General features: G+C 35.8%; 4 protein-coding genes across 6 annotated transcripts; 1 reads left to right on the top strand and 3 right to left on the bottom strand.

Moving 5' to 3' along the window:
• Positions 1-1138: 1138 nt before the first annotated feature.
• LOC111780346 (cytidine deaminase 1) lies at positions 1139-2368 on the top strand. Its single transcript, XM_023660717.2, has one exon. It carries the CDS (start codon positions 1339-1341, stop codon positions 2242-2244), a length of 906 nt encoding a protein of 301 aa, XP_023516485.2. The 5' UTR covers positions 1139-1338; the 3' UTR covers positions 2245-2368.
• A 250-nt stretch (positions 2369-2618) lies between these two features.
• Positions 2619-5582, bottom strand: EMB2752 (embryo defective 2752). The gene is made up of 2 exons (XM_023660718.2): positions 5275-5582; positions 2619-4125 (listed from the first exon to the last, which is right to left on the bottom strand). The coding sequence occupies exons 1-2, from the start codon at positions 5455-5457 to the stop codon at positions 4015-4017; spliced, it is 294 nt and encodes a 97-aa protein (XP_023516486.1). The 5' UTR covers positions 5458-5582; the 3' UTR covers positions 2619-4014.
• A 1146-nt stretch (positions 5583-6728) lies between these two features.
• On the bottom strand, positions 6729-8614 carry LOC111780464 (GATA transcription factor 21-like). Of its 3 annotated transcripts, none has more exons than XM_087119694.1 (3): positions 8320-8614; positions 7971-8234; positions 6729-7112 (listed from the first exon to the last, which is right to left on the bottom strand). In XM_087119694.1, exons 1-3 carry the CDS (start codon positions 8548-8550, stop codon positions 6759-6761), a joined length of 849 nt encoding a protein of 282 aa, XP_086975820.1. In that variant the 5' UTR covers positions 8551-8614; the 3' UTR covers positions 6729-6758. The 3 variants fall into 3 exon arrangements, with proteins under 3 accessions (XP_086975820.1, XP_023516653.2, XP_023516654.2); XM_023660885.2 differs by having other exon boundaries at positions 7971-8153; positions 8320-8613; XM_023660886.2 differs by having other exon boundaries at positions 7971-8108; positions 8320-8612.
• Positions 8615-10128: 1514 nt separating this feature from the next.
• LOC111780182 (beta-galactosidase) lies at positions 10129-15527 on the bottom strand. The gene is made up of 18 exons (XM_023660510.2): positions 15298-15527; positions 15122-15217; positions 14917-15029; positions 14750-14816; positions 14545-14637; positions 14327-14470; positions 13471-13559; positions 13269-13374; positions 13088-13175; positions 12871-12989; positions 12610-12774; positions 11895-12067; positions 11691-11800; positions 11505-11614; positions 11138-11248; positions 10962-11072; positions 10677-10882; positions 10129-10605 (listed from the first exon to the last, which is right to left on the bottom strand). Exons 1-18 carry the CDS (start codon positions 15460-15462, stop codon positions 10494-10496), a joined length of 2178 nt encoding a protein of 725 aa, XP_023516278.2. The 5' UTR covers positions 15463-15527; the 3' UTR covers positions 10129-10493.
• Positions 15528-20869: the final 5342 nt, after the last annotated feature.

Raw genomic sequence — 20869 nt, 5'->3', positions numbered from 1 at the left:
CATGTCCACTGCTAACAGATATTGTTCTCTCTGGGCTTTCACTTTTATACTTCCCCTCGCTTTAAAACGCGTCTGCAAAGGAAAGGTTTCGACACTATTGTAAATGATGTTTTGTTCTCCTCTCCACCAACGTGGAAGATCACATACGGTTGAACACGATTTTGACCACAAAATTCAAAATGAGTTAAAAAAAACAAACCTGTCCCAATAATCAAAATTGGAGGCTAAAAAATTAAAATAATAATAATTTTGAAATTAAATTAAATTTAAATTTAGACTGACCAGTAATTTGAAGAGATGACGATGAAGATGCTTCAAAAAGTCTTCATAAGTTTTATTTTTCCTATTAAATTGACCCAATAATAATTTATTAATAATAATAATAAATTGAAGCTGGTCTTTCTTTAATATCTAAATTATGATTTTTTAAAAATTAAATTGACCAAATAAAATAGAAAATCAACGAATTGGACCTATATAATATAATTACCAACGTGGTAGGTTTTATACTTAAAAAAAAAAAAAAATCAGTGATTTGAATATTTATTTAAATAATCCAAATTTAACATCAAATAAATGAGTTGTACAAAATTCCATCAAAATGTCTTAATACATGTGCTATTGTTATTTAATTTAATAAAAAATAAAGAAAAAAACCAACACCTATAACTAACACTTATATATACACGTATATTTATTTAATTTCGCAATTATTTTCAACCTAAAAAAAAAATATTAAAATAGAGTTGTTAATTTTAATTATATATATATATATATATATATATATATATATATATATATATACCAGTCGTGGCGAACTTGCAATTGTGCGGCACTTATTTTTCAGCGACAAGTGAGCTAAGTCAATTCGTTCTTAGTGATCTACGCCAATTCGACTTGCAATTGTGCGGCACTCACTTTCCAACGACAAGTGAGCTAAGCCAATTCGTTCTTACGACAAGTGATAGAGATTTTCGAAAGAAAGATTTTTTAAAGAGAGATTTTTGAAAGAGACGTTATAAGCAAACAAGAGAGAAATAACAACCGCTCACAGAGAAATATAATATATATATATTTTTTCGTAAGTGGACCAAACTATTTATTAAAAAAAGAAAAAAAAAAAGAAAAAAAAAAGACAATTTTCGCTAATATTTCTAATAATAATTAATCAATTAATTAATTTCTTCATCCTCAGCCGTCTCTATTTATATTCCCTCTGGTTTTCGCTCTCATTCCCTTCCTCTACTTTCCTCCGCCAGAACTCTTCTTCCTCCTCTCTCTCCTCCACCGCCATTTTTACTGGAATATCACGCCAATTCCCTTCCCCCCCCCGCCGGTATGGACGGACCTAGATTCGTAATCGAAGCATCAGAAGCAGAATCCATGGCCAAACAATCGGGACTCACAATCCCTCTGCTCCTTCCATCGCTCGTCAAATCGGCGCAGAGCCTAGCACGCCCGCCGATCTCCAAATACCATGTCGGCGCCGTCGGTCTCGGATCCTCTGGCAGAGTTTTCTTCGGCGTCAATCTCGAATTCCCTGGCCTTCCTCTTCATCACTCTGTTCACGCCGAACAATTCCTCGTCATAAATTTCGCCCTAAACGCTGAATCTCATCTTAATTTCCTTGCCGTGTCTGCCGCACCTTGCGGCCATTGCCGCCAATTCCTCCAAGAAGTTAGCTCCGCCGCCGAGATCAAAATCCTCGTTTCCTCAATCGAGGAATCCGATTCCAAATCCAACGATTACGTTCCTCTCCCCCAATTTCTCCCCCACCGATTCGGCCCTTACGATCTTCTCAATAAGGACGTTCCATTAATTCTCGAGCCCCGATTTAACGGCCTGTCTCTGTCGGACGAATCCGCCGAAAATCACACGCTCTGTAATGGTGCTCACGGCAGCGATTGGGAGAAACTCAAACGCGCCGCCTTAGACGCCGCGAATATGTCCCACGCGCCGTACAGTAGATGTCCGTCGGGAGTTGCGTTAATAGACACCGATGGACAAATCTACAAAGGATCATATATGGAATCGGCAGCATACAATCCAAGTATGGGGCCAGTGCAGACAGCAATAGTGTCGTACGTCGCCGGGGGCGGCGGCGGGTATGAAAGAATCGTCGCGGCCGTGTTGGTAGAGAAGGACGGCGTGGATGTGAAGCAAGAACACACGGCGAGGCTGTTACTGCAGACGATCTCGCCGGAATGTGAATTTAGAGTGGTTCACTGTGTCGCCGCCGTGTGATTGGGCGGACGAAATAAATTATTGGAGAAGCAATTGAAATGTTTACTGCATTATATTAAAAATGATTTCGTTCACAAATAATTTTTAAATAAATAAATTATAAATTAAAAAAAAAAAAAAAAAACCCTTGAGAAATAAATGGATTGTTCTTTTTTTTCTTCTTTTTTTTCTTTAATTTCCTGGAGATGTTTTAGGGCGTTTGGATTTTTTTTTTTTAATGAAATCTGATGTAATAATTACTCAAAACCATATTATCAATTTGTTTTTTAAAAAAATAAAAAATAAGTTATTTAAAAAAATTAATGATTAAAATAAATAATTTAAAAATAAGGAATAAAAATAAATGAATTTAGAGGGACGGAGACAATAATTGATGATAATAAAAATAATATTGTATAAAGACTTATTATAAACAAATAATAATAGGTTTTGAAAGATTAAATCATTGAACGGGTTTGAGCCTAAGGGGCCTAGGTGGCTCGACCATCGACCTGTTAGAGGTTGACCCAGACATAGTATGATATTTTACGTAGCCTTCACTTTAGAGTCAGGTTTGTAGAGTCAGGTTTGTAGTCAATAATCTCATTTCTAACAATTGCTCCGGATCTCATTTAACCATAAGCTTAGGTTCTGATCGGGAGTCTACCGATGGTGAGGCTTAAAAGTAGCTCGAGAAGTTCATTGGGCTCATCTCAAAGGTTGTTCATATTCAAGCTCCCCACATGTGGTCCAAGACACAAAGATAAAAGATGTAGCATGAATAAGGGATAAATAATGACCCAACTCCAACGAGTCACGACCTCTAATGTGAGGTTGTGACCAAACCACATGAGTTAGCAAGGCTCCAAGAGGTTGAGCCATCACATGGGTCCGCCATAGTCAAAACTGAGTCCTAGAGATTATTTTGTACAAAGCCCTTCCCCTCATCTTCTAATCGAAACAAAATCCTCGCGAGATTTTTGGTCGATCGAGATGGCGACAAGCCCCGACCCCTTGCAATTCCGTAATACCTCTCTATAAGCCGCCAGCAAATATTGTATTCTTTAGGCTTTCCCTTTCGGGCTTCCCCTCAAGGCTTTAAATTAAAACGGCTTTAAAACGTCTGCTAGGGGAAGGTTTCCACACCCTTGTAAATGGTGGTTTGTTCTCCTCCCCAACCAACGTGGGACATCACAAAAGCTCAAATCTTGAAGCTGGACCATCTCCATCCATGGCTTTCGTGAGCTGAGGCCTAATGCGATGCATGCACTTGTGCCTAAGAAGCGTAATGCAGGTTCGATAAAGGGACTGGCTCTGTTGGAATTGTTCCATACGTCCCCATATCCCTCCTCCTTTGCCTGTTACAGAGATGGGGTCGGGGGAAGGGGACGGGGAAGACATTGAGAGGAGGGCAGGGGGAGTGAAAGTGGAGGGTGCCATGCAAGGAAGAAGGAGGTTGAAGCCATTTTGGTAGAGCCTAAAAACAAGTCAATAGTGTTTGAGCTGTAAAAATCATCAGCCAAAACATATATGGAAGGCTTGTCTAGCCAGTATTTAGTCTCCTATAAGGCAGCTGCTACACTACAGAGTAGCTATGACCTATATCTTTAAACAAGCCTAACAATCACTTAAACATAGCCCTCATGCTTTAAACGTCTCGTTGAGATACGACGACGACAAAGTAGATGACAAGATTCAACCAGGAAAGCCACAAAGATGAATGATTATTGATGAGCGTACCAGTTTCTTGAGCAAACAGCAAATACTCGAGCCATTAACTTGCTAGAGCTTTCACTTGGTGTGTGCAGGGACTTCACCCCTCATTACTCTCCAGGGTCCATAATAAAACTTTGGTTTCATTAGAGGTACATCTTCCCCAGGGTGATCTTCCCAATACTTCTCCTGCACATTTTCATAAGGAGGTTGATATAGCTACCACAAATTATGCTTTTAGCATCTTAGATCCTACACCACGCTCTATCGCCGTCAGCTTCACAGCTTTAAAACGCGTCTACTAGGGAGAGGTTTCCACACCCTTATAAAGAATGTTTCGTTCTCCTCTCCAACCGAGGTGAGATCTCAAAATCCACCCCCTCCCTTGAGGGCCTAGTGCCCTCACCGACACATCACTCAGTGTCTGGCTCTAATACCATTTGTAACAGCTCAAGCCAACCGCTAGCAGATATTGTCCGCTTTGACTCGTTATGTATCACCGTTAGCCTCACGGTTTTAAAACACGTCTACTAGGGAGAGGTTTCCATACTCTTGTAACAAATGTTTCGTTCCCCTCTCCAACCGAGGTGGGATCTCACAATCCACCCCCCTTGCAGGCCAACGTCCTCGTTACCACATCACCCGACGTCCAGCTCTGATACCATTTGTAACCGTCCAAACCCACCGCTAGCAGATATTGTCTGCTTTGGCCCGTCACATATCACCATCAACCTCACGGTTTTAAAACACGTCTACTAGGGAGAGGTTTCCATACTCTTGTAACGAATGTTTTGTTCCCCTCTCCAACCGAGGTGGGATCTCACAATTCACCTCCTTTAGGGGCCAACGTCTTCGCTACCACACCACCCGGTGTCTAGCTCTAATACCATTTGTAACAGCCCAAGCCTACCATCCACTTTGGCCCATTACGCATCACCGTGAGTCACACGATTTTACAACGCGTCTATTAGGGAGAGGTTTCCACATCCTTACAAGAATGTTTCATTCTCCTCTCCAATCGAGGTGGGATCTCAAACTATGGTTTAAACAGAATTTCACTTTCTTCTTACGATCAGAAACCAATATTTCAGATATATGAAAAGAATGTACAAGAACATACAAAAAAAAAATCCAAAGAACTACCAGGAAGAACTCCAATTTAGAAGAATTAAACCTAGATGATAACTACAAAAATCCTTAGCCACTCAGCCCATGCCAAGGCATTATTAAACCCTAATCACCACCCTCAATTGAACAGAATCAAAAGCATTGGATAAACACGCTCAAGCTAAACGATAAATTGGGGAAAAACAATCGAAGCAACAATGGCAAAATTACCTTGTAGAGTTGCTCGGTAATGGCAGCGCCGACGACTCCAGTGTAAAAGGCAGCAATATAGATAGTAACCAAAGGCGTAAACGATTTAGGTCGCCTATACGGATCAACCATGTCCCATAGAATCGTTCTTTCCCACTTAGTGTAGAGATAATCGGCATACTTCCTCCATAGATAGCTCGCCATTTCGAGCACAACCGGCGATTGATTCGTCAAATACAAGGCTACTGGAAAGAGACGAATCAAGATTGGAAACGAAAACAGTTCCAGAATCGGCGGTTAGTGAGTGGCGGTGCAATGTAGAGCTTTGTAGAGGGGAGGAAAATAGAGAAGCCCAATAAGGATGAGAATTGGGTCAGCTTCATCTTCAAGCTTGGGCTTCTCTTCTCTTCGTCCATTATTGAATCTTTTACGGATATTTTTATTAATATATATTTTTTTTTAAATAATGAGTGAATTTAAAAAAGAAAAAGTCAACGGTAAAAAAATAAGAAGACGGTTAAAACGGTAAGAATAGGGAGGAGGTTTTTTTTTTTTTTTTTTTAAAGCTGATTTTCCAGTTCTGTGTCATCCACCAATCACCATCGTCTATTCACTTTTTAAGTACCAATCCTTTCTTCAATAATTGTCCCATTTTAAATATTTAAATGATTATCTTTTTTTTTTTAAATACATTTAAATGATAATTGTTTAACGTGTATCAAACTTCAATTAGAGTGATTTTGAAAATATGATAATTAAGAAATGTTCGAATAAAATGAAAGTTACTATCTATTCCAATAAGGTGTATCTTTTTTTTTTTTTTTTTGTAGCTCAATCATAAATTCCATAATTGAAAGTACTTTACAGATGACCTCTTCAAAAATTTTCTCGAATGTATGCGAGTGGATAAAGCATACGCGAAAGACTCGCGTTGGTCGGTGGAAATAGTCTTTACTCATAAGAAGTAAAAAGTATGTAATGTGACCATCATATACGAATTTAGATTCTGAATCCTGATCTAAATTATGAACATGGAGTGTTATATGAACTCTGTACTATAAGGACTCGTTAAGGTGCATGGATTGTATGTGTAATTTTTTGTGGGCTAAGATTTTGTCGGTCTTTTTCCATGTCTAATAATTTTAATTTTTATCTTTAAAAAAAAAAAAGATATATTAATTATATTGGATCCGATAATGTTGGGTTAATGTCAAACAAGTAAGTATTTGTTAACCACATAAAATAATAGCATATTCGTCACAATATTTTGCAAAAATGATATAAAATTTTAGAATTGTATATTATATTATTTAATTAAATTATGTTTAAAAAATATACGAACAGATACATACGTATATACACACACAAATACAATAATATATATATATAATTATTTGAAAAAAATCTTATCTTTAAAATGCATTAGCATTTAGTAGAAAATTAAATTAAAAAAAAAAAAAAGCTATAAAATTTAAATATATATATATATAATTAATTATAAAAATTCAACCAAGAAGAAGGCCATAAGATAGAGTCATGAGCAAAATTGCAGCGTCTGTTTCATCCTGTGGGAAAACTCGCCGGTAAGAGGAAGAAATCTCGCTCAATCGCCGCCCGATTTTTATATCTTCAAAACAACCCTTCTTTCCGCCGCCGGCTACCACGACGTCATCTTTCCGCTTCCTTTTCAATTTCTTCGCTGCCGGCTTTGTCATTATCTTGTGTTGCACCGCCTTGTTCGTCTTCAGAATTATGGCCGCCGATTTTCCGCCGCATGGAATACCGCCGTTCACTGCCGCCGCTTCCGCCATCGCTCGTCTTGCTTTTCTCTGCCGGATTCCACAGGCGTTGCAAAGAGACTGCATAATAATTGAAATTATAACCCCAAATTTACGAACCCTAGAATTGTTTAATTCCCAAGCCCTTATAATCACAATAAAATAAAATAATATATATATATATATATATATAACTAATATATTAATAATTAATTTAATTTCTAAAAAAAAAATTAATTAATTAGATATACAGTCAATAATTTTAAAAAAAGTTTAATTAATATTTCACAACTAACGGAATATGCTCTTAATGGGACTCTTGAAAATAAAATATATTCCACAATTAATAAAAAAAATATACCCGAAAAATAAAATATATACTATTAATTAACTTGTTTCTAGAAAGAAAAAAGATAAAAGAAAAAAAATTAATTGATTAATTATACTGGTGTAAAATATATTTCACAACTAATTACCGTTAAGAATGATGCTATTGGTAGAAACCCTAGCTTTGCAAGATTCCTCGAAATATTCTAAGCATGCAAAAGTTTTCCAACATTCCCCCAGATCTTTTTTACCATGACTCGAACACAAGTCAAGGTTTGTGGGAGCCTCTTAAAACAAAATCCCAATTGGAGAAGAGAGTTTCGAGAGTCAAGGCTTGTGAGAGCCTCTCGAAAGAAAATCTCAAAGAGATTGGAGGGAGAGTTTCGAGAATTCTCAAGAAGATGTAATTTAATTCTCCATAAAAAGTGGGAGAGATGGTATGGAAGATATTAACTGATTATTAAAATATATTCTCGAAAAAAATGTTTACTGATATCTAAAATATATTTCATAATTAATTATTAAAATTATATCTTAAATTAAAATTTATAATTATTTTTTAAAAATTTTAAAAAGTAAAAAAGAATGGTGTTTTAAATGGAATGAAATTACCTTAGGGCCTCTTGGGCCGCTCCTCCAAAGGGGGGTTTTTGTGGTGTTACAGTCGGAACAAGTTCTGATTATGGCGGCGCCGTCGTTTAGCATGGTTGTCCGGTTAAGATCATGGGAATTCCGAGCGCCGTGGATCATCTGGGTGGCGGTGTTGATTTGGTTAGAATTTATCAGCAATCTAATCTTAGAAGAAGAAGAACAAGAAGACCAGTTGACCAAATCGTTATGAGTATTATGATTCTCACAGCAGCTTGAGCTTTCACTCTATGAATAAAAAAAAAAAAAAAAAAAAAAAAAATCAGAAATTTTTGAAAAAGAAATTAAAGGGTGGTCGGAATTGAAAATATACCTCGTGTTTGAGCTGCAGCCGGCGAGGGTCGTCGGAGTTGGAGTGATCGGGGGCAGGGAAAGAGAGGGAGGAGGAGGAGGAGGAGGAGAGGTGGTGGGAGGAGGAACGGCGGAGAAGGTCGTCGTGATAAGGCGGAGCCATGGCGGAGGAGAGGGCGGAAGGGAGAGAGGGCGGAAGGATAGGGCGGAGGGGAGAGGGGGAGCTGGGCCTAGGGGTTAATAAATGAGACATTCACGTGCCTTTCAGGACAAAGAAAGAAACAAAAACTTTAAGAAAGACAATCTCACCAGAAATTTGAATGAGTGGAATTCTGCTACACAGACCCCATTTCACACCATAAAACCCTATCTCTTTTCATAATCTAATATTCAACTAAACCCCAAACCCCAAACCCTACTTTCCAAATTACCAGAAAAAGTACTTGTGAGATCTCACGTACATTGGAGAGGGGAACGAAACATTCCACCTCTCCCTAGCATATGCGTTTTAAAACTGTGAGGTTGATGACATGTGATGTCCCACATTGGTTGGGGCGTAGAACAAATCACCATTTATAAGGGTGTGGAACCCTTGCCCTAGCATACGCGTTTTAAAGCCTCGAGGGGAAGCTCGAAAAGGAAAGCCCAAAGAGGACAATATCTGCTGGCGGTGGATCTGGGTCGTTACATGGCAATATGTATCAGCCCAAAGCGAATAGTATCAAAGTCAGACACCAGGGGGTGGATTGTGAGACCCCACCTCGGTTAGAGAGGGAATGGCGTGAGAACCTCTTCCTAGCCAATGCGTTTTAAAACTATGAGGTTGACCACGATACGTAATAGGCCAAAACGGACAATATTTGTTATATTTGTTAATGGTGGGTTTGAACTGTCAGGATATTTCAATGGTAGTGTCATACTAATAGTTAGATGTCCTTTATGCATCGAAGGGTAAATTGTTGTGCATATTGTGGTAAACCTTAACAATTTCCTTTTCGTGAATTCAATATGAGCGTTGGAGATTCGAATCTTGAGCCTTTTGGTCGAGAGTATATACTGAAGGTTTACACAAGGCGGATTGAAGTTTCTTGAATCTATCCAAACTTTCAGATTGATTAGGTTGGGTGTCTCAAATGACTAGTTCACACCCCAACACAACTCAACCTTCTGTTCGGTAGTTGGGTGGTAGAGTTCATCATTTTTAAATTATTATTCAATACTAAATTTGTAATATAATATAATATAATATAGTTTTTTTTAATAAGTTCATGAAATAAAACATTTAAAAAAACAATGGAATAATGTTTAAATAAATAAATAAATAAGATTTAAAAATAAAAATTGATTTAAAAGGACAAGCGAAAGAAAAAAAAATAGAGAGCGTGAGGCCGCGTTTTGTCTTGAAACGTGAGACAGAGGGAAGAGTATGGAACATGGGAAGTCCTACGGATATTAATGATAAAAAAATAAAAAAAAAAATAAGATTTAAAAATTAATATATATATATATATATATATATATATATATATATATATATATATTAATGATAAAAATAAAATAAAAATTAAAAAAAGATTTAAAAAATAAAAAATAAAATAAAATAAAATAAAAGAGAATATTAATGATAAAGAATAGTGCTACGTTAGGGGTTTGTTAATCACTCGCATAGGGTGTAATATTGTATGGTTGGAGGGTATTTGCCCTACATTTCTGCTCTCTCGCTCTCGTGCTTAATCACCTTAAATTGACCGATCCTTTCTTAAAAATTATAATTTACGACCGAAGAAATTATTATTTTTCTTTTTGTAAAAATAACATAACCAGTCAGAGATTCAAACAAATGATATATATTCAAATATTATCGTATAAATAAATATAAATATGGGAATCGAAATTTTGAACTCCAAGGGATACATTTTCTTTTCTATATTACATACCAAACTTCTTTCCTATCTACATTTTGCATAAAAATGATGTTTTGTTTCGGTATTCTTCTCTGTTTATTCTCTTGTGAATGTGAGCATTGGATGTTCGGTCTCGAGATGTAAACCAACCAGCTCGAGTTTGGCGATCGGTTTATGCAACTCGGGATGAACTATAATTTGAGAAATCTATGTGCATTTAGTAAGAGTAGAGAAATAGGAGGCATGGTTGAGCTTACCTGAAGACAGCCTCAATTGATAGTTTGTTGTGTTATTAGGAAGTGGATCTCTTGACCAAAGAGATCGACTCGAGATTGCCACCCAATTCTTCGAAAATCACCAATAGGTTCCCGCTCGGTTCCAACCAGGCACGGGGAATGTGATACCTGAAGTTTCAAAAGTTTTATTCTCAAGAACGTGCATGAATGGTAACTAAAATGGGGGAAACTCATTTTACCATTTTTGTGAGGGCTCTCCACAGCTAGAATGACATTTCTTTTCATTAAAAGTTCCTGCATAGCTGCATTTGCCACAGCTACCTCGTGCGGTATATGCAGGCCAATGGCGCCCGATGCTCTGACCGTTAATCCATACCTGACCTTTACTCATGCTGCTCATATCTAAGGCTAACGGTTCGTCGCCTCCCGGGGCATCGAAAGTCGTCTGCAGATTCGATACACAACAGAAGTTTAGATCAGAGAAGCTGTAGGAATTTAAGGATGTTTGTTTCAACTTGTCTCACCTTGTACCATGTGAGAGGCTGTTTTTGAGACACCAATGAGCCTGTCACCCATTCAACAGAGCTACTTCCACTAACAGTATGAAGATTCAAGGCTTCTCCTTTCAAGCCAACCTATTCAGAAACAGAGTTACTAAGATTCTCTAGCTCAGTTTCTAACAAATTTAGTACTGTTGTACCTTGTACGACCATTTATATCCAGACATGTCTTTTGTTCCCTCGTCTAGACCCTTCAATGTGACAGGACCTAGAATGCCAGTGTTCCATGTCTCATAATGTTGGCCACCATTCTGAAATTCAACAAACAAAAAACCCAAGTCAAATTTAGTAATGGCCCAGCGTCCTTGCTTGCATATTGCTCGGTGTCCGACTCTGAAACCATTTGTAATGGTCCAAGCTCGCCGCTAGCAAATATTGTCTTTTTGAGCTTTCCCTTTCGGGTTTCCCCTTAAAAACACGTTTGCTAGAGAGAGGTTTCTACACTCTTACAAAGAATGTTTTGTTCCCCTCTCCAACCGAGATGTTTTGAATGCGGAAGATACTAACCGGGAGACCAACAGCAACACTCAGAATAGAAAGCTTGTTAATTCCTGCCCTTAGAGTAACGTATTTACTGAATGTTAATTTGTAATTCTCCGAACCCCCATATTCAGTTCCTACATTCATAATATCATATCATTTAGTTGATGTTTGGAAGAGATTTTAGAATAAAATGTGTTAATTTTCATGTACCAGATAGCTGGCCATTTATGAACACATGCAAAACATGGCCAGCTGAAAAGATTGTGAGAAGAGGCCCTTGTCCGCTCTTTAGAAAGCCTTCGTTCGGATCAATCATTATACTGAGAAAGATGAACATAAAATGATTATTTTCCAACATGTTTCTATAAAATGTTCGACAGAGGGCAAAGCTATGATAAGTGATGGAGTTCTTACTCTGTCATGTACCACAGATAGTCTGTTGCATCCCTGGTGACACTTATTTGCTCCACTAGCCCAGCCATGGTGGTTGTATCATCAGTATACGCAGAGGCTGTTTCTTCATTGTATGAAAGCCATGAAAATGAACTAACTGGTGTCATTTTAGGCTGTGAGCTTGGTGCCTTAACCTGCAAAGATATCCAAACAAAGAAACTTTAGGTTTTGAAGAGTTTTAAAGGGTTCCATTAGCATATACTTTATCTAAACTTTTGGAGAGATCCCACGTAGGTTGGAGAGGAGAACAAATCATTCTTTATCAGGGTGTGAAAATCTCTCCCTAGCAAAAGCGTTTTAAAAATCTTGAGGGGAAGCCCGAAAGGGAAAGACAAAAGAGGATAATATCTGTTAGTGGTGAGCTTGAGCTATTACAAATAGTATTAGAGCCAGACACCGATCGATGTACCAGCGAGGAGGTGGAGAGGGTGGACAAGAGGCGGTGTGCCAACAAGGACGCTGGGCAACGAAAGGGGTGAATTGGGGGGTCCCACATCGATTGGAGAAGGGAACGAGTGCCAACGAGAACGCTGGGCCCCGAAGGGGAGTGGATTATGAGATTCCACGTCGGTTGGAGAGGAGAACGAAGCATTGTTCATAAGGGTGTGGAAACCTCTCCCTAGCAGACACGCCATATAAGCACAAGAGGGTCTAAGTGATTTGAATCTCGTCTTACTATTGCAGTGTTGAAAATGGCAGATTTGCAGTCAGGAAGGATGCTGACGGACCAAGGTGGAAGGTCATATTGATTATTTCCAAAGGCGACTGTTGCAGACGACGATGCATCATAGTTTGCTAGAAAAGCAGCACATGCCCCTGTTCTTGTCTTGAAGACATGAGCCTTAAACAATCATAAAAAAGATCAAATTAGACCATATTGCAAAGAACAATGCATCAATAGTTACATAATCTTTCATCAGCTAGATCATGATATTACCTCTTGGTTGCTTCCTAACGATGACACGGTAGGATCTACCGACACTAAAGCGGGTTCACACAGCTTGATGGCTTTGTGCAGATCTCTTAGATGACTCCATTTCGGTTCCCTTAATAGGCCTACCATATCCCAGAAAAGTTATTAAAGTAATGATGAAAATATATGAAAGTTCTTTATGAGAATGTGATCTTGGAAGCTACTACTGCCACGAGCTTACCATACTCATCGATGGGAGCATCATAGTCATAGCTAGTAGCTATGAAAGGCCCACCAGCAGTTCGCCCAAAGTTGGTTCCTCCATGATACTGACATGAGAGAAGATATTGAAAGAGTTAAGGTTATGATATCATTTCCATTGATCAGCCAACCATTATGAAACACTCTGGATTGGTAATTACCATATAATAATTGATGAAAGAACCACGATTCTGTATGAATCTTGCAACGGAATAGGCTAAGTCTTCAACTGGCCTATAAGGAACTGGGCCACCAAACTCAGTGAACCTTGAATATTTCAAGAACAGGGAGCATGTCAATTCTAATCCTTTGAAACTCAGAAATGTTTAGTCATAATTTGGTGAATGCAGGCAGAATACTTACCAGCCAGTCCAAGCTTCTGTCCACATTTTGGGTTTATAAACCTTCTTGGGTTCGAAGTTTTCACAGTAAAACCCATTGCAGGTGTCAATCTGAAGTAGAATCAAGTAGATGGAAGGAAAGTGTGAGATCAACATCCGTTCGGGAGGAGAATAAAACATTCTTTATAAGGGTATGGAAATCTCTCCGTAGCGGATGCGTTTTAAAAACCTTGAGGGAAAGCCCAAAGAGGACAATATCTGCTAGTAGTGGGCTTGGGTTCTTACAAATGGTATCAAAGCCAGGTTCCGGGTGATATGCCAACAAGGAGGCTAAGCCCCGAAGGGGAGATGGACACGAGGTGGTGTGCCAACAAGGACATTGGATCTTGAAGGGAGGTGGATTGGAGGTCCAACATCGATTAAAGAAGGGAACGAGTGCCAGCGAAGATGCTGGACCTCGAAGGGGGTGGATTGTGAGATCCCACATCGTTTGGAGAGGAGAACAAAGTATTTTTTATAATGGTGTGAAAACCTCTCCCTAGCAGACACGTTTTAAAAAACTTTGAGGGAAAGTCGATCAATATCTACTAGTGGTGGGCTTGAGTAACATCGGGCAGATTAAGAAAAGCCACAAAAGAAGAGTTTTATATAAGAAGGCAAGCATGGCTTCAAGTGTATTAAAGAAAAATGAAGCTCAAGAACCGTTGAATGTTGGAATCCCCACCTATAAAAAAGGCTCACACCTTACAATAAATGTATAACTAATGGACTCACGAGGGACCAGTACAAAGTTCTATCCACAGTTCTAACAAGTGGTACAAACAACCTCATCCAAGAAGGTAAAAGAAACCCGTGACAGAGAGATCAAAATAGCTTACCACAGGGTCAGGGGCATCATCTTGCTTGCACATCACCCATGGCACTCCAGTGTCAAGACCTACTGCCATTTGAGCTGCCCATTTGGTGTAAGACTTACCAGGGGCACCTATTTCCCACTCCACTGGTCCATATTCATTCTCAATCTGCACCCCCAAAGCATGAAAACCCAGTTTTGAATCCAATAAAAGCCTCATGTGATATGTTTGTTGGATGTTACCTGAGACAGAATAATGGGTCCTCCCTGGCTTTGGTATAGCTTCTCCCCCTTCATCACACCGACAATCTTCTCAGTGAACTTTTGCATAGCCGCCTTTGTCAAACACAATCAAATCCATTACTTAGAACAGTAAATAACCCATAAACTTCTTTGTTTTAACACAGAGATGAGAAACGTCCATGGAGATTTCAGAAACTTTTCCTACCTTGAAGGGTTCATTGTCTGTCCTAAAGGCAATCCCAGGAACATACTTTAACCAAACAGGAAATCCACTGAATCATTGAAGCAAAAGTAAAGTAATCAGAACAGAGCCACATGAAGAAGACAAATTATTAACAAGATTCCAGTAAATATCCATTTTAATCGTTTTACCCAAAATTCCATTCTGCACAAACATATGGACCAATCCGTAGATGAACATATAAGCCAGCTTGTTGAACAAGCTTCACAAATCTCACCAAATCATATCTATCCTCAAAATAATACTGAAAATTTGAAGAACAAAACACCAAATGAATCAGTATAATCCAAACCCAGAAGAACCCATATGGCAAAAACAAATCTCTTCCCCATTTACCTGTCCAGGGGAAGGTTCATGGCCATTCCAGAACACATATGTATCAATAACATCCAGTCCTCCATCTTTGGCCTTCTGTATAAGGTCCGGCCACATCTAAACCACAGCAAAGGGGGGGAAATAATTAGAGAGGGAAATAGAAATAACCCCATGATTCACGTTGAACGTATTCGAACCTGAGGAGTGCTTCTTGGATAATGAATAGACCCAGAAATCAGTATTCTCCTCCGGCCATCGATGATTATGGCTTTATGGTCATAACTCACAGAAGCCATTCCAGATGAACAAACCCACAAAAACAAACCCAAAAACAGCACCATAATCCTTGCCATTTTGAACATTTTGCTACTCCTCAACACCAATTTGTGATAAGGGGTCGGTTTCTTCTTCTTTGATTCTTTCTTTTGAAGAAGAAAACAGAGAAAAACAGAGAGAGCAATGGAACTGCAAGGATTTTAATGGAATATTGAGGAGCTCTGCTGCAAGAGAGAGCTCCATTTCAAGCATTTGAAGCATGAGAAAGAGAAGGGTGGGGCCATTTTCACTATCTTCTTCACTAAACGCTTCTTCCTCTGCAATTTTCCAACTACCGATTTGCAAATGGCACGTTTTAGAAGTGATTGTAATAATGCTATGATTTTGCGCTAAACATTTCATTTTAAATTTTTTTAACAATTTAATCTTAAATTTCTAACATTTTTTTCAAAATTAAATTATATAACGAGAAATTTCATGCAAATTATGAAAATGGATATTTCAATATATATTTCATGGAAATTGAATTAAAAAAGGGGGCCTACGTGGAGCCAGATGTCAATGTGTGATTGGATGTGGTGTCATGTTGCTTTCAAAACAGATAACAAAACTTCGGGTTATTTTCCTTTATAATTGAAATACATTAATGGATAAGAAGGAAAGCATTAGTGAGTCATTCATACACATGAAAATCAATATTTGATGCGACGTCGTCCTACTAAACTTAGTGTTTTTAATTTTCTATTTAATTATTTTTATGACCGAGCACGAACCTCGAAAATAAGCTAAAAATAATCGACACAAGGAGTGTTAATATGGCTCGATAACCTAACCGAGCACGACTACTCAACCCAAACTATAAATATTAGGTTGGGTTAGGTTTTTTTCGATTTGGGTTGGATTTTGGTTCAGTTTGGTCAAATCAACTCAACCGACTTGAAAATAAGGTTACGACTCAATCTAACCGTACCCTACCTTTTAAAATATTAAGAATATTTAGCGTTTGCAAGTTGTATTCCTCCATCCATAAAAAACACGTAAATTTAATTTTTCATAATTACAATAAATTTGGGAGTTAAATATCCCTTTAAGAATTATTATTTCTTTGCATAATTTGAAAAGTGTTTTTAATTGGTCAATAAAACTATGGTCCACATGCTTGACTTTTTTCTTCCATTTTTCATAAATACTCGTTTAATTGTCTAATAAACTTAATACGTTCGATTAGACACTAATTAGTTGTTTAAGCAAGACAGGTCGCTCTCGATAATTAATCATATTTTTAGATAAACACGATCATATTGTCACCTTTTTGTTAATATTACTTTTATAACATTACTAATATATCTAAAATTACTCGACACGAGATGTCTAACTATATGTTTTTTTTTTTAATAAAATAATGTATTTTTACGTCAACTTGTGATTATATTCGTGTGGTATTATGACAATAATGTTTTTTTTTTTTTTTTCTGCTTTCTATTTGGTCGTTTTCGCGAGCTCTAAGTGTCACAATTGCACTCATTTGGGACGTTTACAAGCGATTTTGTAGCATTCACTCTCAGCACCGAGTGAGTCAGCCAACTCAAAATCGTGTCGCCTACTGCCTAACAACGTATGCTCAAACCTCTGGCCTGGCCCCGTTTGAGAAAAATGTTTTTATAAAACGGGTAGAAAGTAAAGGGTTTGATATGCGACTATCGGTAGCACGCTTTGGATAGAATTTTGTCTTATTCACGTTTGGGCCATAAGATCTAAGCCCAATGGGCTTTAGATTCAAACATTATTAAGTCCGTTTGGGGGATTTCTATGGGCCCCCATAAATTAGAAAGGTATCGTCATAATTCATTCAATATTTTATATATATATAAATTAATATAATAATACGGGGTATAATTGTAATTTAAGGAAGAGATAATAAAGAGACGTTTATTTCACGTGTAATAATCGTCGTTAAAATAATTTAATTCAGGCTTTTAGCACATATATTCATTTCTTTTATGAAATTAATTTTATATTGATTTTTCAATTACCTACTTTGATCGTTACAAATAACAAACAAATATCATAATTAAATTCATAAAATAAAAACTCTCATAAATGCATGTCGTATATTCGACCAAATAATATATTAACTATATTTAAAATATTTTTATTTATATATAAATTTAATTGAACGACAAATATCACGTCACTAAAAAAAACATTAGTCATTGAAAGTGATGCATACGTGCCTCACCATATCATTTAGTTAACCACGTCCCTTCAGAATATATAAACAAATTTTAAGATTATAACATTTTAATCATTGTCATTCATTATTTTTAATCCAACTGAGCTTTCATATGTTTCATTTTTTAAATAATTAAAGAAATGTTTATTAACAAGCAGTCATATCCATTGATGGATACGTTACCACTAAATTAATTAATTAATTATATATATATATATATATATATATATATATATATAAAAATAAGTGTCGAACATCATAATGGATACTTTTAGTCAAACTTTTATCTGTCACTTATTTATTAAACGAGTAAAGAAGAATTAGTTGAAAGCAAGTCAAATGAACGATGAAACGTACGTTTCTAAATTAGCTTTTATTCGATATTAATATGTGTGTAACATAAGAACACAAACGCTTTAAAAAGAGGAAAAGAGGTCGCACGTGGACTATTATAGTTTTTAGGTTAGATAGTTCTCGTTTTAAAACTTTTCTACACACTAACAAATACTCTCGACCTACCGGGTCTAGGGTTTGAATCTCCATCCCATTTGTATTGAACTTTAAAATAATAATAAATGTTAAAATTCATTCAAATCTTCCACTACACAACTTGGCGAACTACAAAAATTCTAAAATGTTCATCGTAATTCATTTGTACAATCTACGGCGAGACTTTATATGGTCATCCAACGAAACCCTAAATGATATATAATTAGTCATAACAAAACGATAAAAATACTCATATGCTTAATACATGTGAGATCCCACATTAGTTGGAAAAGCGAATGAAACATTTCTTATAAAGATATGAAAACCTTTCTCTAGCAGACACGTTTTAAAATCGTGAGGCTGATAACGATACGTAACAGGTTAAAGCGAACAATATTAGCTAACAATAGACTTGAATTGTTACAATACATCTTAAAACTACATAAATTCTCAAACATATTCTCAAACATGTTCACAAACATATTCTCGAACATGTTCGAACGCAAAAACATCATCGTCGTGATCTTCAATTATGCATTAGGGTGCATGAGTACATATTCTCGAACACGTTCGAACGCAGAAATGTTTTCCATCTTATCCATTTCTACGTATCAATTAAAAAGGAAGATATCCCAAAATTTGTTAAATATATTTTGAAAGCAACATGACAGCTCATCCACTTAATCAATCCCAATGACATGTGGCTCCACTAAAACAATGACAGGTAGGCCCCATTTTTTCATTCAGTTCTCAAAATTTGTATGGATAAATAATTAAAGTATTTTGAAAATATAAAATAATGGTTAAGGATTTCTGTGTATTTAAAAAAAAATGTTATTTTTGTCTTTTTTTTTTTTTTTTTTTTTTTAATTTTAATTTTTGGCTTAATTGAAAGTTTGATGTGACAATTTAAAATAAAATATTAATATAAAGTTTGGAATAATATGATATGAAAAGAATCAAATTTATTAAATATTGAATTTCGTAAAAGAGAAGAATTATTAATTAAAAAAATTAAGTGGAGTTAGTTGGTACATCTTTGATTAATTATCCATGATATTGACAATTGAAATCAGCTTAGATTTAATGGAAATTGATTCATATATTGATGGCTAATCATTTTATCACAAAAATTATAATTAAACCCATAGTAACAATAATAATAATAATAATTAAACTCCTCTCTAGAGTAATTTTTTTATATTGAATTTAAATATTAAAAATAGAGATTTTAATTAATGCAAAATATAAATCTTTGTCGGCTACTAAATTATTAGGATAATAATTTTGAAGGTAAAAATAAAAAAAATAGTTGTTTCTATTCAGATCAGCTCAATCCCATTATGTATTATCGTCAGCCTCACATTTTTAAACGCGTCTATTGTGAGATCCTACATCAGTTCAAGAGGGGAACAGAACACTCCTTACAAGGGTGTGGAAACCACTTTCTAACGAACGCGTTTTAAAACTGTGAAGCTGATAACAATATGTAACGAGCTAAAACGGACAATATTTACTAGCAACATAAATATCGAAGTTGATTTTAAGTTGAAACAACTAAACTCGTACTTTCCAAGCATCTATTAAATAGTATTTCTATTTTCAAAATAAAATTTATAGTAGCTTTAAAGAAGGGGGAGTTAAACCAAACCAAACTAAACCAAACCACGTACCCCACCAATTTTAGGGCGGCCTGGACTTTTTTTGGTAAGGGACAACTTATTCTTGAAGGGATAATAAAATTATAGAAGTTTGGTAAGAAGTTGGCTCATGTTTAACCTAACTCTTTACTTCCTCTCAAAACAAACCCTAATTTCTACGAGCGGTCTTCGATTTTAAATATTGTTGTTCTAGTCGTTATTATGGGTGTTCGTTGGCGTGTGAATTCAACGCCGGTGAATCCATCCAATACGTACAATCTCGTGAATAATTAAAATATTATTTTAATTGACATGAGATGCGACGAAAATTTTTTACTTTTTTTTTTCGACAAAGACGTTTTTAGACACTAATTTAGTCACGAAAAATTGTACAAGTCACTCCCATAAATTTTATATTTTTTTATTTAGTTCCAATTATTTTTGGGTTCATTTTTTATTTAGTTATTGTTACATGTAATTCTAAAATAAATTTTTAGTTGTCTAAATCTCGTAACTTTTTTTTTTTAATTCATTTATAAATAACTTCAATCATCAGCGTCAATTCACATCTAGATAATTAAAACCATAAAAAAAAAAATTAAATATTTAAAATTCCGGTGTTAAATGAAAATATTTGTTAAAACCACCGGTGTTAAGTCGTAATAAAATTCTCTATTTATAATCAAATAAATTATAAAGATATGAAAAGAGTAATAAATAGAATGAGCAATAAATAGAAAGATATCGGGTGGCAAATATCTAGATATTTATCTATAATAAAATATTATATATATATATATATATATATATATATATATATATATATATATATATATATATATACACGGTAATTCAGTGCTAAATATCTTTAATATAAAATCCTCACAATTAATTATTTATTAATTCTGTAATAATCATTAAAGTTTTTACCCAAAAACTGTATTTTTTTTTTCTTAAATCATGATATCTTGGAAGAAGGATAATTATAGTAGTAACAAGTTGCGTGTAGTATTTAATATTATAAGGTATCGTGTGGTTCTTTTCTAATCGACTTTTTATATTATATGCTTTCTAAAATGTAAAATTATTATTATTATATTTTATTTTATTATTATTTTTTGAAATTAGAAA

This window comes from Cucurbita pepo, chromosome 18, assembly GCF_057944985.1.
Source record: "Cucurbita pepo subsp. pepo isolate OVF chromosome 18, ASM5794498v1, whole genome shotgun sequence".
NCBI classification, from domain to species: domain Eukaryota; kingdom Viridiplantae; phylum Streptophyta; class Magnoliopsida; order Cucurbitales; family Cucurbitaceae; genus Cucurbita; species Cucurbita pepo.
The sequence above is the reverse complement of the archived record's forward strand: the minus strand, read 5'-3'. Positions and strand labels throughout refer to the sequence as shown.